The sequence below is a fragment of the Acartia tonsa genome, chromosome 4 (genome assembly GCF_053477335.1).
Source record: "Acartia tonsa isolate MP-2025a chromosome 4, ASM5347733v1, whole genome shotgun sequence".
In the NCBI taxonomy this organism is placed as follows: Eukaryota; Metazoa; Arthropoda; class Copepoda; order Calanoida; family Acartiidae; genus Acartia; species Acartia tonsa.
The window spans coordinates 18489832-18506050 of record NC_137263.1 but is presented as its reverse complement, the minus strand read 5'-3'; the positions used below and the strand labels follow the sequence as shown (position 1 = coordinate 18506050).

At 35.9% G+C, this 16219-nt stretch overlaps 2 protein-coding genes across 2 annotated transcripts in view; both read right to left on the bottom strand.

Annotated features, from left to right (window-relative positions):
* Positions 1 to 3089, bottom strand: part of LOC145318025 (uncharacterized) — a 120463-nt gene extending 117374 nt beyond the window's left edge. The window contains exon 1 of the mRNA XM_080159339.1: positions 3033 to 3089. The gene's annotated coding sequence lies outside the window, so the exon portion shown is untranslated. The remainder of the gene's footprint in view (positions 1 to 3032) is intronic.
* A 387-nt stretch (positions 3090 to 3476) lies between these two features.
* LRP1 (LDL receptor protein 1) overlaps positions 3477 to 16219 on the bottom strand; it is a 31300-nt gene continuing 18557 nt past the window's right edge. The window contains exons 17-23 of the mRNA XM_080155359.1: positions 15685 to 15783; positions 13985 to 14145; positions 12402 to 13532; positions 7964 to 11857; positions 7467 to 7596; positions 6693 to 6885; positions 3477 to 6385 (exon numbers count right to left, since the gene is read on the bottom strand). Of these exons, the coding sequence (XP_080011485.1) occupies positions 6233 to 6385; positions 6693 to 6885; positions 7467 to 7596; positions 7964 to 11857; positions 12402 to 13532; positions 13985 to 14145; positions 15685 to 15783 (5761 nt within the window). The 3' untranslated portion in view covers positions 3477 to 6232. The remainder of the gene's footprint in view (positions 6386 to 6692; positions 6886 to 7466; positions 7597 to 7963; positions 11858 to 12401; positions 13533 to 13984; positions 14146 to 15684; positions 15784 to 16219) is intronic.

Genomic DNA, 16219 nt, shown 5'->3' with positions numbered 1-16219 from the left:
CGAGATCCTTCTGTAAAGACAGACAGAGATCCTGTTACTTTATTGATATAAGAAACAATTTCTAAGCATTTGCTAGAATTATTATTGTACGTATCATTTATTTTGTTAGAATTTGGCTTTTTTATTTAAACTTTGTTTAATTAGTTTATTACTTTTAAGTATTTATTATTTTTACATTTGATACCTACACAAATAAAAAAAAATAATTAAGGCCTGCAAGATAAATATGAATAAAGAATTACAAACAGTGACGTGCACAGGGTTTTGTCGGGGGAGGGGTTTACCTTTGAAGGAGTAAAGAAAAGGGAAGGCTTGCATAGATGGGGGGGGGGGGGGGTTGACACCCCTGTTTAGAACCCAACAAAACACGTATAATTAGGTATATATCCCTGTAATAAAGTAACCGGATGTCTTTTTGTTTGTTTGTCTGTTTGTACCGAAGGAATGCGCTTTCCGCTGAACCGATCGGGTTCTCCTTAACAGGGTAGCTTCTCATAGGTCCCGTTAAGGTTTATAATTATTTTGCAGAGGGTACAACCACCCTTAGGAGAAATCGCCCCTAGAAAGAAAAAAAAATTTCGAAGCTAAAATAAAAAAATCAACTCCCCCCTACTCAATTGCCCCTAAAAGCCTCTACCAATTAATATTACGCCAATTTTGAATGTGGTAATCCTTGTGCTATGAAAGAAGTTTAAAAGTGAGTTAAGGAAGTTGTAGCTTGTCACGTACACACCAAGTTTAATGTCTCCCAAGGATAGCACAAAAGACGATAAAGAGCCTATCTCTGATATTTTGAGACGTTACAAAGTGCAGAGTAGTCGTTCAAAGTACTTAATATATCAGAGATAGAGACCCTAGGTTGGGTTGAGTTTATTTATAAAACATGCCCTGACGCTTGTTAAAGACGCCTTGACATCGATTTTAGTCATACCGGCCTAATCCATCTGAGGTCAAATCTCAGGAAGGTCCTAATTGTCGACAATGGATTTATTGATATTCGGATCTTAACCCAGGTTATCATGTACTCTAATATAGAGAAACTTGTAGCTGGTTAGTATAACGATTCTCCCCATCCATCCCCTCCTAATGGATTAACGAACTAACTAATAAATGATGTTCATGATAGCAACCCTAATTGACACATGAACACTATTTCAGGCTATAATTGTCGACATAAATAGATGAGGAATCCTTTGTGTGTGTATGTGACCAGAGATTTAAAGGGATAAGAAAATGACCGATAAATTGATGTATATCCCCAATGTTGATACACAAAATTACCCCTTCTGTAGATTACAATTAGTTGTTGAAACGTGTGGACATTATACTTAATAAATCAACCAATCTAAATTCTATAAAATTCCCCAAAGTTGTTGAGCCAAGAAAATGTTATTATAAAACTTAGGGGACTAGTGTCCAATGTAATTTACAGCCCAATGTCCCCTCCCTCCCTGGTTTGTGACTATACTCCGTTAAATTAGGTCATTATTTTTAATCTTCCGCCCCCCTCTCTCCCCCCAATATAAAACAGGATAACAGATGTTTACATTTTCTGGAGCGTAGCTGCTCTTCTATATATACTTATCCGTCTGTATGTCTGTACAACCAATAATACGAAATGTTCCTGTAAAAAATGGAGTATTGTTACTACATTCAATTTTAAATGGTTTTCTTCGACAAAATTGGAAATTGGGTCATACTGCTGACATATGCCTGCCAGGGATATGTAGCTATTATGTCAACATAAACATTTTGTTATAATGTCATTAGCCATTCAATATGTCGATATTATGTCAGCCATCGAAAACTTTTTATTAAGGTCCTATTATTAAGTCTATATAAACCATTGAAATTTGCTTTTTGAATAGTTTTTACTTTATTAATGGAAGTATTATTACTTGGATCTTACACCAGATAACCATGCAGTCTAATAAAGTGAAACTCGCAGCGGACTAAACTAATGATACCCCCCAATCCTACTCGATGAACGAGCTGACCAATAAATGATATCCATCTGAGCAACCCATATTGACGACAATGTGTTCCCTATCCACGTATATTCTATATTCATTCAACCAGTGGACGTTGTCGTTCTGGTTACTACCATTGTCAAACAAATTCTGATTTTTATTTTTTTTTGATTAATTATATTTTGCAATGCTCTAAAACTTCCTTCTTAGCTTAGTTTGGTTTATAAAACAGAACTGGGATAAAAGAACTTTATTTATATAAATTACTTCCTCTTTTTTCTGTCTAAATTTTGTCTTTTCTAAACATTTCATTTATTAAAGTAGTACAGTCATTATTTACAGATAAGTGAAGCTTTTCTTTGACTCTGTGTTTCCGTAAATACACCCATAAAATATTACAATACGTTAAGTTTTCAATGGAAATTTAACAATATAAGGGGAGAGGGGGACTATCTATGACCAGATCCAAGGGATTAAAGACAATGGCGACATCCCAAATTATGATAAACAAAATTACCCTTCTGTAGACTACAATTAGTGGTCTAGATTGCCATTTAGCAATCTACTAGAAAGCTAAAAATTTCAAACAACTCTTCGTCCCCACAAAATTTAACATAAGTCAGCAAATATTGTAGCCATACGTAAGACTATGGAGGAGATGGGGGGGGGGGGGGGGCGGAGGAGGGGGGGGTATTTTTCTTTCATTGACCCATCCCTATAATAAACTAAAGAACAATCTGGTTGAGTATTTGTAATAATAAAATGGATGTAAAAAGTGGCAAGATTACGATAAGAAATAATTTACAAGGATCTAAAGGGATAAGCCATTGATTAATAAATTGATGTACATTCCCAATGATGATTCACAAAATTACCCCCTCTCTAGATTACAATTTGTGGTTTAAATGTTTGGACACTCAACTTAATAATCCAAAAATCAAAATTCGGTAAAAGTCCCTAAAGTTGTTTAGCCGACGATTAAGAAAACGTTGTTATAGAACTTTGGGGACTAGTGTAATTAACAGCCCAGCCCAGTGTCCCCTCCCTCTCTGATTAACTTACCATCCGAATTTTCTGGGTTATTAACTTTATATAAAGTGGCTTGCACCATTTTTCTCTGAAAGCATTCACTACATATTTCCCGGGAAGGAGGGGACATTAGGCTTAAAAACTTTGGGGACTTTTATTGAATTTTGATAGGTTGGTTCATCAGGTTGGGTGTCCAAACGTTTCAACCATTAATTACAATCTACAGAAGGGGTAAATTTGTGCATACTGCATAGACATTGGGGATGTACATCAAATTAACGGCTATTCCTGCATATATCAATAATAAAAATATTTTATACTATTAGGCTAGTTCGTAAAGTTAATATAGGCATGAAAGAATCGTCCAGTCAATTTCAAACATTGGCATAAGGTTCCTGTCTCAAAGATCCATTTTGACAATATGAAAGCTTTGCTTTTATGGATGTCGTCATTCTTATAATAACTATTAAATACAAATTTACGGACTGAATGTATATTTGGCACTAATAATAATCATATAATAATAATAATAATAATAAAGATAATGCAATGTAAATAGTAAATGGTAATATTATTATTTAAAAACATATCACATAGGCTAAGGGTTTACACATATCTTAGCAAGCTAACATTATTTAAGGTCCATTCAAATAAAATAATATTCTAAAAGATTATTTTTTTAAAATTTTGTCCATGCTAAAGCTATTATATCTTATTGGATTATTTGATTAAAGCTTCTAAAAATGATTATTCAGAAAAGAAAAAGGGATGGGGGGCAAAAAAAGCGTTTTATGTAGCAAATTAAGCTTTTGTACTCTTGCTACTTACAATAGTTTTGAAAATATTTATTTATCGCATCGTATTATAGACAGTTTTTCGAGGATAAAATGAAATATTAAATCTAGATTTGGTATTAATCAAATGATTTTTATTTTAATATTAGTGTAAAATGTAATATGATGCCATACATGATTTTTCAGTATGACTGAGAACGTGTTCTAATCCAGTGGGTATTAATCGGTTTCAAAGCCATACTGTAATACTTATTTATCGCATCGTATTATAAACAACCTTCCACAGATATAAAAATGTACTATTATAAGATTAAAACTAGTTTTATATTCGTAGAAAGCTGGATATAATACGATACTATTCATAATTTTTCAATATTACTGAGAACCGGTTCTAATTCAGCGGATGATAATCGGTTTCAAAGCCAAACTAGAAAAAATATTCCAAGTAGCAATTAAACACAAAACATATTTAGCTTCATATCACGCTTTATCCCCCCCCCCCCCCTCCCCCCTCTAAATTTTACACACACAATTTGAACAATGATACACTGCTTATAATAAAATTTTTGGTCTACAATTATCAATGGATATAAGAAATATTAAATAATAGGACACACAAAAAAGGGTTCCAGGACAAACGTAGGGGTGACAAACGTCGGAGTGGACAAACGCAGGAGTGTCTAAAATATTTCGTTAAATAAGTATTGCTTTACAGGTTAGGTTATTATATGAATATATAAATAAGCCCCCCGCATGCAGGGGTTAGAAATTAAAAAAAAAAACTTAAAAGATGGTTTAAAATAGGTTGGGTTAAGTCACAGTGTCAACTCCGACGTTTGTCGTTTGTCCTAGGTCCAAAAAAAGTTCACACTATAACAAAACACCATGATACACAGTGCTCTGAAAGATTGCTTGGAAGAAAGCATCCTGACTAAAAAGAGCGCCAAACTTGCATAGAATACTATTATGAGCTATAATGTTTTACACTGTAAAAATATTATTCATTTATAGGTATCAAAACTTAGATTTAAAAATTATCAAAAAAAATTATTGAAATTTTACATAAAATTTTGATGAATAAAGCTTTAAATGATTTCCCTTAAATAAACTTTAAAATCCATAATTTGATGCTTGAATTAGGTTAGGTTAGGTAAAGGTTAGAAAATTAGTCCCGTAAGGATAGTATCCAATAAGGAACAGAAACAGGTTTCATGTAAATGATCTAAAAACGTGGGAATATGTTTTTACAGTGAAAAAAAAACTTTTAGGCCAGGCAGTTACTAAATATTGAAAACATTCAGATATATTTGAACATACAGAGATCTATTTTATAATAAAACTTTTGATACATTAATAGCTCAACTTTTAATCAATTTATGTTAAATGGTATTGATTATATTTCACACATTAATAAGATTATTAAAGCACATGGATATATGTATTTTAAGGGCTCGGCAGGCACCCTTTTTTCTCATTTCATGATCCCAGAAAAATTAAAGATTAATATTTTCCCCATTGATCAGAAAGTGCAAAATTCTGGCTTTTTAGTTTGCAAATATTTGGTAAGTCAGATAAATTTTCCTCCATTTACCTATCTATGACTCCAATTTCCTAAGTATCTCTGCCGAGCCCTAGAAAAATGTGATTATTACACAAAAAAAATAATTTTTCAACACCAAAAAGTGTCTTTTTCATATGTATTCTTATAATACCCAAAAAAGCATACAATCAATTATGATAATTCATAAAATAAAACAATATAATTTAAGCCAGATTAATTACTTAAAACTTATGTACACTAGGAAAATAACCATTTTAAAGTTGATTATTTCAAAATATTCCTTTCTCTAAAATTAAGGTATACAATAAAGAAAAAACACAACCAAACTGGTAAAAAATACTTTTTAGTGCATTTTTGTGAGATTCATATGGTAAGTTTGTGGTAAATAAAAAAAAATAATTTAGTTTTGATGTTTCATTGATAACTATTGATTTTTAGAGACCATTTTAGTTGAATGCAATATTTTTAGCTAACTTAAAACACCAATAAACTTTACCATTTCATACATTAAAAAGTTAATCAATGCCCACCTTAAGATTTTAAAAAATCACAAATCATTTGAAAAATTAGTAAAAGCACATAATATCATATATAAGCTAAAACAGAAAGAATTTTCATTTCTTCGCAAAATCACATTCCCAAAAATTATGATTGGATTAATAGTTTTAAAGCTGCTTGATTTCACAACTGATATAAAGCAATTAAATTACACTTGACATCTTTGATAAAATATCATTAGTTTAACAATAAAAATACGAAAAATTGAAGCCTTTTAAATTATATCTAATACCGAATATCTGATGACTTAAATACACTAATGTCTACAATAGAAAAGATATCAATAAAATACCCATAAAACATTTAATTTGTAGTTGTATTTAATCTGAGTCTGTGTGAATGACCGGCCTGCCGTCAGTTGGTGGCGTGTCATTGGCCCGCAACAACCCACTTCGCTCAGATTCTGTGCCGCTGATTTCAAGAAGCTCGGGATTCACTAGATTTTCATCTTTTATGATAGACGGCCTCGAATTCTAAACAAAAACAATCATGGTATTAGAAAACAAAACTTTTAAATCGTAATATGATTTTCTAGATTTTTAAAAACTCAAAGATTAAAAAAATAGTCTAAAACTATCCCCCAAGACTTTAATCTAAAAATAAAACAGCATGAAATCATCCCAGGACAAGTTACGAAATATTTACACATTGTCTCAACTGGAAATATTTTGATACTTCTAGTCCTACCCATAGCTAAGGGGACAATAAACTTTAACCATCAAAATACTTACCCTCCTCTGACAAAAGTACCACTACTAAAATAAACAATAATCAACTTACCAAAAACATTGTCTCGTAAACAGGATTAACAAAATTAGAGGCCAGTGGGCCAACATCACTGAATGGCCCATGTTCCTCCAGGTCATCGAAATCATCCTGCAGGTACATCCTGTTGGAGAACTCTGCCTCGCTCCTCCTCCCCCCGCCAGATACAGAGTCGTTCATGCGGTAGTGTTTGAAACCAAGGCTTAAACTAAAAATTGAAATTTAATCATTATCACAAGTTAAAAAAGCAATGAAAGGTATAAAATTTTTTTCTGTAATACAGTGTATTGTTCTAAAAAAACCTCTTCACTGGAGAGAGAGGGAACAATGGTCTGTTTATTACACTAGTCCCAAAGTTTTATCATAAAGTTTTCTTATTCGTTAGCTTAACAACATTGGAGACTTTAGTGAATTTTGATTGGTTGGTTAAGTTAGTTAAGTGTTCTCAGCCACTAATTCTAATCTACATAGGGGGTAATTTTGTGCATCATTATGGGGGATTAACATCAATATACTGGCCATTGTCTTATCCCTTTAGATCCCTGGATTATCTCCCTCAAATAAAAATATTAGGCTATATGTCATTTAAATTTTTATAGCAATGTCTGTTAACATAAAAAAAACTATAATAGTTATTTCTCGCATCGTATTCCGCGGATATAAAGTATAAAATATTCGTAGAAAACTGGATTTAATACGATGCTAGCCATAATTTTGTCGTATAGATGAGAACCGTTTCTAATCCAACGATTATTGACCGGTTTCGAATTAATACGAGAAAATACTTACTGGCGTCTCTGGACAAGGAAGACAATGAGATATATGAGCGCAGCCAGGAGAGCCAGAGCAACTATAGACACTGTTACTATGGTGACTGTCAGTGAGTTTATAGCATCATTATCCAAACTTTCTTTGCTTCCTAAAATATATATTCAGAGGTTATATTTTGTATTGTGCAGATAATGAGAAAAAGAAAAAAAAAATTTAAAACAAATAGAAAACAATGCATATGTAAATTAACATAAAAATTAGAAAAAATATTTAAAATTCTGTCTTTGTAATTGTACCTACAAATCTCAACTGATCGCTGGACCAAATGGCTTTATTCTTATAGGCCGTGGAAAAGTGATCATCTTTTGTTTATGTTAGTAGCTCAACCCTCCCAAAAGAAATGAAATCGTCCCTAATACCCAATCCCCACCCTCCAAAAAATATAACTTTTTCTATTTAAATTTAAATCTGGGTGGTTCGAACCCTTCCCCTCAGGCGATAAATAATGTTATTACCTCCATTAAAGTTCATAGAACACCTGCCTCCACTCCATCCCTCAGGGCAGCGACACCGCACAGTCTTCCCGTCATCAAAACACTCCCCGCCATTCAAACAATGCTTGTAACACCTGTTCTTCTCCATGCAATACAGGCCCTTGTACTTCTCATCACACAAACATTGTGCCTTGTACTCCCCAGGTTCAGCTGTAACACTGCAGACTCCGCCGTTGTGACAGTTCACCTCCCTACACGGATTAAGCTGGGCCTCGATCTTGGTCTCGCAATTTTGACCATAAAAGTCAAGTGGACAGGAACAAATCTTAGTTTGATTAAACTCAACACAGACTCCTCCATTAAGACAATTACCAACACTGTTACAATCAGAAAGATCCCTCAGAGGCATTTCACACAGGGGTCCAGTAAACTCATTTGTACACCGACACATACATTTCCCATCCTCCCTGAAACCTGTGCCACCATTCTTGCAGTAGGATGTCTGGCATTTATCCATTTCACAGCGCCGGCCGTTGTACATGCTGTCAGTGCACTTACACTGCGGCTGATCCGATGACTGGTCAATGTAACAGGTTCCACCATGAAGACATTCAAAGTTCTTGCACAGATCCTCTTTGCAAACGGCAACTCCATCATCATTAAGAGCACATTTTCCAAGTGGACAAGCGATGTTTACACATTCGTCACATCTCTCTCCAGTAAACGGATAGTTACATCTGCATTCAAGCTTTTCTGATTCAGGGTTGAATAAACAGGTTGAATTATTGTGACAATAGTCGAGACATTCTTTCATGTTAACCTCACATCTGGTGCCTGTAAATCCTTCCCTGCAGATACAGGTGGCCCGGGCAGGTTTATCCTCCTCGTGGACAGGTAAACATTTGGCATCATTTTCACAAAATTGGGAACAAATAAAAGTTTCACAATATTTTCCAGTGTAACTTGGATCACAAATACAGTGAGGAAATCCATGCAGCATATGGCACGTTCCAGCATGACAGTTGAGCGTGCTGCATGTCAACACTTCATTCTTGGCCAGGCTCACACATTTGTTGTTCTTCAGGTAGTAGCCATCCGCGCACATACACCGTGACATCAGGCTCTGGTGCTGGTCTGGTATGGATGTGCAGATAGCATTGGGTCCGTACTTGGCACACGGGGCAGTTTCACAGGGATTAGAGATGTACACGGAGTCGTGCTTGTTTTCCTGCATCATTACAAGATCTGTCACGGACATCAACTCCTCAGCAATGTTCATAATGCTCCCGTTTCCAAACTTATTAATGCGTAATATTTTATTGAACTGGAATGTTGTGAAGAACACGGTATCCTCAAAAACATCAAGCTTAAATGGTTTACCCATTTTTGCCTCCAGTTTAACTATTTCACGGCGTTCTGTGCCGTCCAAACGGACAGATTCAATTGTCCTCTTCTTCATATCTGTCCAGTAAAGCCTTCTGGCGGGATAATCAATGGCTAAAGAAACAGGCCAGGACATGTCATCACTGACGAGTGGCCTTAAATCTGACCCATCCAGCCTTGCCATAAATATGATTGGTTTTGTGCCGGCATCCGAAATGAACAGTTTGCCTATATCAGGATCTACAGCAATATCATTGGGCAGTATCAGTGAATTTTTTATTATGGTTAACTTGTTTTTTGTTTCATAATTTACAAGATGAACACTGGCAGTCTGCTCGTTTATCCAATAAATATTTTTGTTAATCCAATCAACCGCCAGCCCCTTGGGGACACCAGCATTATCCACAAGAACGTCGGTTTCATCATTATTAACACCACGAGTTACTCTAGCAGCCTCAGAATCCGCGCTGAATTTGATGTATAAAATTGTTCCATTATTTCTTAAGGATATAAACATGATTGGATTGTTATTGTCATAAGCTACATCAATAGCCTCAATTTTAAGCTGACCAAAGCCATCATGATTTGTATGTCCGCCACTAAGTTCTACAATCTTATGGAACCTGCTGGGATTAATATGTCGGATTGTATTCTCATTAGCCAACAGCAACACAGGATCTTTTCCTTTAGCTTTACAATACTGTTTATGATGAGTTTGTTGATATCCAGGGGCACACAAACAAATACTCTTGTGCTCTGTTCTGCTGGATTTAACCTGGCAAATCTGTGAGCAGGCTCCAAACTGGCAGGCCACCTGGCTGCAGTTACTCTCATCTGTACCATCAAGACAGTCCATGCTGCCATCACAGACTAAGGATTTGTCGATACATTTGAGACCGTCACACATAAACTTTGACGGGTCCGCAGAGCACTTCACTTTATTACAAGATTCTGTAGTTTCATCAGAAGAGTCAGAGCAGTCATTCTTGCCATTGCAAACTTTATCCCATGGCACACAATAGCCAGATCCTATACACTGGAACATGTTCACTCCACACAGAGATTCTTTGCAGGCTCCAGGTTCTTCATCAGCGCCGTTAGCACAGTCCTTTTCTCCATCACACAAAAATTTAAGATCAAGACATTCCATTGTAGTGTTGCAGTTACCAGAGTGGCACTGGCTGGCATGACAAGAGAATTGACCTGGCTTGCACAGAATTGTTGGACAATTGATTTCATCACTACCATCTGAACAATCTCGCTCCAGATCACACCTCCATTTCGAATGTATACAGATTGGGGGATAATGGCACCGGAACTCATTTTCAGAACAAGTCAGCTGACAAAATCTTTCGTCTGTTTTGTCATCAAGATCACAGTCAACGTGTCCATCACACCATTTAGATATATGGACACATTTTCCATTGTGGCAAGGCTGTTCATCCTCAGAACATGCTCTGTATTCATCATCAGAACAATTGAGTTCATCAGAGCCATCTGCGCAATCCTCTTCATAATCACACCTCCATCTGCCAGGTATACAATGGCCAGACTTGCACCGAAAGTCTGTGTCATCACATGCCACTGAAATAGTCTCTGTACAATTCATATTCTCGTCCTCCTTGTTGAAGCAGTCAATGTCTCCGTCACAAAGCCAGCTCTCTGGAATACACCTGCCGTTATCACACTTGAAGTGACCCTCCTCACAACTTCTCTCCTCTGCCAGACAGAAGCTGGCCTCGTCAGAGTTATCTTTACAATCATTATCCTTGTCGCACACCCAGACTCCAGGTATACAAGCACCATTATTGCACTGGAAATATCCTTCATCACAGGTAGTTTCAGGACATCCGTTTTCATCATCCCCTAGCGGACACTCTTTTATACCATTGCACTGCTTGGTTGTCTCAATACAAAATGAGCTGACACTATCACTGAACTGACACTTGTACTGATTTTTCATACATTCATATTCATTGCAAGCAATTTCATCACTCATATCAGCACAATCACTGTTGCCATTGCAGAATTGTGCCGGATGGATACATTCACGGTTCTTGCACTGGAATTGCCCAGGTTTGCACACAAAATCCTCACAATCCTCGGGTTCATCAGAACCATCTTCACAATCTTTCTGTCCGTCACATTTCCACCAGAACGGGATGCACTTTAACGACTCCTCGCACTGAAACTTACTGGCTGAACAATTGGACCTGCAGCTGACTCCATCATCTTGCAGGACAAAATCTTCAGGACAGGCACACACTCGGGTCAGAGCATCATTATCACCAGGCACCAATAGACACAGGCCATGACAGCCTCCATTATTAAGACACGGGTTATTTTGTACAGGTGGCTGGCGCATAGGGTGATAGATGACCAGATCCATGGGACTATGGACTGTGTTGATAATGGTGACGCTGTCCTCACAGGTATATTTTGTACATCTCTCTATGGAACCACTCTCCCAGTCACTCCAGTATATATGATTTTCAAACACGGTCAGTGCAAATATGTGATCCAAGTTTACACCTATAAATAAAAAGATTTAAGAAAAATAAAAAATGACTTTACTAAAAATAATCATTCTGAATTTTTCCAAAAAGGCATAAAAAAGACTTAAGTAGGTACCTACAATTTAATATTGTTTATGCTAAAATAAACTTTCAAACGTCACACTGTTTCAGGAAAAATATAAAGACATAATTATCAATTTTAAAGTTATAAACGTTTCTAATTTAAATTATTTAAATTATCAGTTAATAATCAGATGCTTAGTTCATAACAAAGTAAATAAAAGAATATGCAAAACTCAAAAAAAAACATCACGAAATCTTTAAAAAACATAACGTTTACCTAGGTACATTGTTTGAAGGATGACCGACAGATAGACAGACAAATCTATTTATTGATTAGATGTCATAGAAATAATTTCTAAAAATTACAGATATCTATCTTTAATAGGTATAAACCAAAAAAAAAATCCATTTCCCCAACAGCGTTACAGACTGACGGATTTTCAGACAAAGTGAATTACCTTTAGAGTAGCTTCGCTACTAAAAATATGTATTAATACCTGGATTTTTAGCAGCTGATGCAACAATCCTGATGTCACTTCCATCCAGATTAGAATAAGCAATGTACTTGAGATATGCATCACCAAAAAACAACTCTTCAGTGTCATATGCAATAGTAAGAGCATTGGGCCATGCTAGATTGTTTGAAATAATAATTTCTTGTCCCGACCCATCCATGGCAGCTCTGCCAATGTGTGGATTGTCTCCCCAGTCTGTCCAGTACAGGTAACCATGGATTGGATCAACAGTCAGTGCTCGTGGCTCCTGCAGGTTTTCATGGACCAAAACCTTTCTGAATTTACCATCCAAATTGGATACTTCTATAGTGTCTGATCCTTTGTCGCACCAGTATAAATTCCTGGCCACCCAGTCAACAGCTATACCATCTGGGTTTTGTAGTGTAGCCAGGTTCAAAATTTCAGTCGTTTTGTCCTTGATGCACAGCTTGCGCAGGCTTGATCCAGATTTAGTAATATCTGACCAGAAAGCACATTTGGTCCTGTAGTCATAATCTATGGCCACCGCGTTTGTCTGGTTCTTAGCAAATATTTCAGAATTGCCCAGAAAGTCAACTAATCTGATGTAATATCGGTTCGAGAACAAAATCTTTGGCTGCACGGAGCTCTTAGCCTTGCATACGCCAGAACTTGACAGGTGATAACCAGGCTTGCACGACTTTTTCACCATCATAGTGTCACCCAGGTAATGTGTACAGTTCATTTCATCCGAGAAATCTCCGCAATCATTGTTGCCATTGCAGACAAGCGACAGATCAACACATGACCCGTTGCTGCATTGAAACTCGGAAAACTTGCAGCCGTTCCAATAGGAAGCTTCCTGAGAAAATAGAATACAGTATGATGGATCCTCGTCGCTAGCATCACTGCAGTCCTGTACCCCGTTGCATAATCCATCCTTAACAATGCAGCTCCGACTGGAACGACACTTGACGTAACCCTGCGGGCAGACTTTGTTCTCGCAGGACGCAGGTTCATCGCTGCCGTCCACACAATCACTGGCACCGTCGCAATAGTAAAAGCTGGGAATACACTTTCCGTCTGCGCATCTAAACTCAGCTTTGGAGCAGAAATTTGTGCAGTGATGCGGGTCCTCGTCCCCACTCAAACCACCTGAAAAAAATTAAAGCATAATCTTTAGAAAAATCAATAGAAATAGAGCTATATTTAGTAGTTTCTATTACAAATAAACTTTCATAAACTCTAGCTAACGGCTACGCCCTTAGGGATATGTAGGAAAGGGGTGGGGTCAGGGGGTAAGTCGATCATCCACATTCAATTAAAGTTTTAAAAAGAAAAAGTATTTTTCCAGGGGCGATTTCTCTTTCAAGATTGGATGTACCCTCCCCCAAAATGATTATAAAACATCCCTGGACCAATAAGAAGCTTCAATGTAAAGGAGAACGATAACGGTCTAGTGGTAAGCAAGATCATTCGCTGGAAAGCGAGACAGACAGACATCCTGTTACATTTTTATATATGATTTTTCAGTATGGCTTAGAACCGGTCCTAATTCATCGGATATTAATAGGTTTCGAAGCCATACAGGCAAACATATTACAAACCTTGGTCATGTGGACAATCTTGAACTCCATCACACAAACGATTCAGTGAGATGCAAGGCCCCTGGTTGGGACACTGATATCCCTGGCAGCCACTAGCCTCACACTCATCATCTTCATCAGACTTGTCATCACAGTCGGGAGTTCCATCACATCTCCACACACTAAAAAAAACAATGTTTCATTCTTATTATTACATACAGGGTGTTTCAATTAAAACTGCGTTTTTCGGTTTTGGGAAACAACCAAGAGATATCTCATTAAACATAAGTAATTTAGCAAAACGCACTTTTACCGACAATTTCAAACCAAGATAACTTGCTTATTTTTAAAGATATTGAAATGAATTTAAAAATGACTTGTTTTATTTATCAATGTGCACAGTTTTAAAAGAGTTTTTTTTCTAAAATGACTTTGCCATAGAGAAATAGAAAAAACTAGGTAAATTATGAAGAACCTAAGAAGGTCTTTGCATGGAGCCAAAAAAAGAATAGTTATTTCTCGCATAGTATTATAAACAGCTTTCCGCTGTACAAAGAATGTACAATTATAAGATTAAAACTAGTTTTATTAGCCCTGAGGTACCAATGGCACCGGCTAAAAAACTGGTTTTAATCTTATGATTGTACATTTTTATATATTCGCAGAAAGCTGGATATAATACGATGCTAGACATAGTTTTTTCGTATGGATGAGAACCGGTTAATATCCACCGGATTCGAATGAATACGAGAAAATAAGTTTAAAATCTCAAAGGGAGACATTGATTTAACCTTTTACTACTTTGATATGGTATTTTTGAAATGATATGTTGCAAAATATACAAGTTATTTCAATCTAATTGATATCTCATATTTAAAATCAAGCATTTTTCCCCTACATGTACCTATAAGTACAGCCGCATTTTCAGAGATATTAAAAAACACCTTAAGTAAATCTGATGTGCATTTTTACTTAGAATATGGACCTAAAATCCTTTTTTTCATATTCCTTCTGGTTGTTTCTCAAAACCGGAAAACGCAGTTTTATTTGAAACACCGTGTACAAGTAGCAGGATGTCTATCTGTCTGTAGATTAAGATCTGTCATAGGATTAACCATAACTATTTTGGGGAAATCGCCCCATGGGAAACAAATGAATCGTTCCGCAAAATCTCGCTAACCGCTGAACCGATCGGGTTTTCATTAACAGGGTAGCTTCTCATAGGTCCTGGGAAGGTTTATAACAATTTTGGGGGAGGGTACCACCACCCTCCCAAGAGAAATCACAATAAAATATAAAAAAAATTAAATATTCCCGCCGCATAGTGTCGCTAGCGTAGTGGCGCTACGTAGAGACATGAATTTAACAGCTGATTTAACATAGACAAATTATTTCTCAAATTAGATATTTAAAATAAAATAAAACATTTTAATGCCATTAGAGGCCTCTAGGGGCGTAGCCGCTAGTTATGAATACGGTAATAAAACAATGGATAGATATATTATTACTTGGATCTTACACAGATTTCACATTCCCTAATAAAGAGAAACTCGCAACGGTTTAAATGACGAATTACCCATTCAACATTTTAACCCCATCCCCTCCTCACCTACTGGATAATCGAACTGACCAATTATAAACGAGTTCCATGTTAGTAACCTATATTAACATCTTTTCATAACATCTGCGTATATTCTACAACATCCAGTATAACAGTTTACCTGTCAATGCACTGTTTCTGTTGTTTACACTGAAACTGGTTTGGACCACAAGTGTGTGTACAGTTCTGTTCATCCTCTCCCTGCGCACAATCATGGTCCCTGTATTATAAATCAAACATTTAATATTCAATTCCAAACCGATTAATAACCACTGGATTAGAGCCATTAGGAGCCTTACTAAAAATCATGTATCGCATCATATCACATACAATTTTTCACGAATGATAAATAAAATCATAAAATTAATACCCCGGGACAAATAAAACTGGAATAAATCTTAATATTTTCTATTTTAATATCCGCGAAAAGATACCAATATTTATTTCTACTTCAGAAAATATCTTCAATTTATAAAACAAAAAACAAAGGTTCTTTTTAGTATGGATGATTTATTGTTATTGAAGAATTTTATATAGCCTTAGGTAGAAACTGTTAAAAAGACAAAAAGACTTGACTTTTTTGTTTGGAAATTACTAATTTGGTAGTACCTATCTTATAAACTGTTTTTTTTCCCTATTTTATGAATTATGTTTTT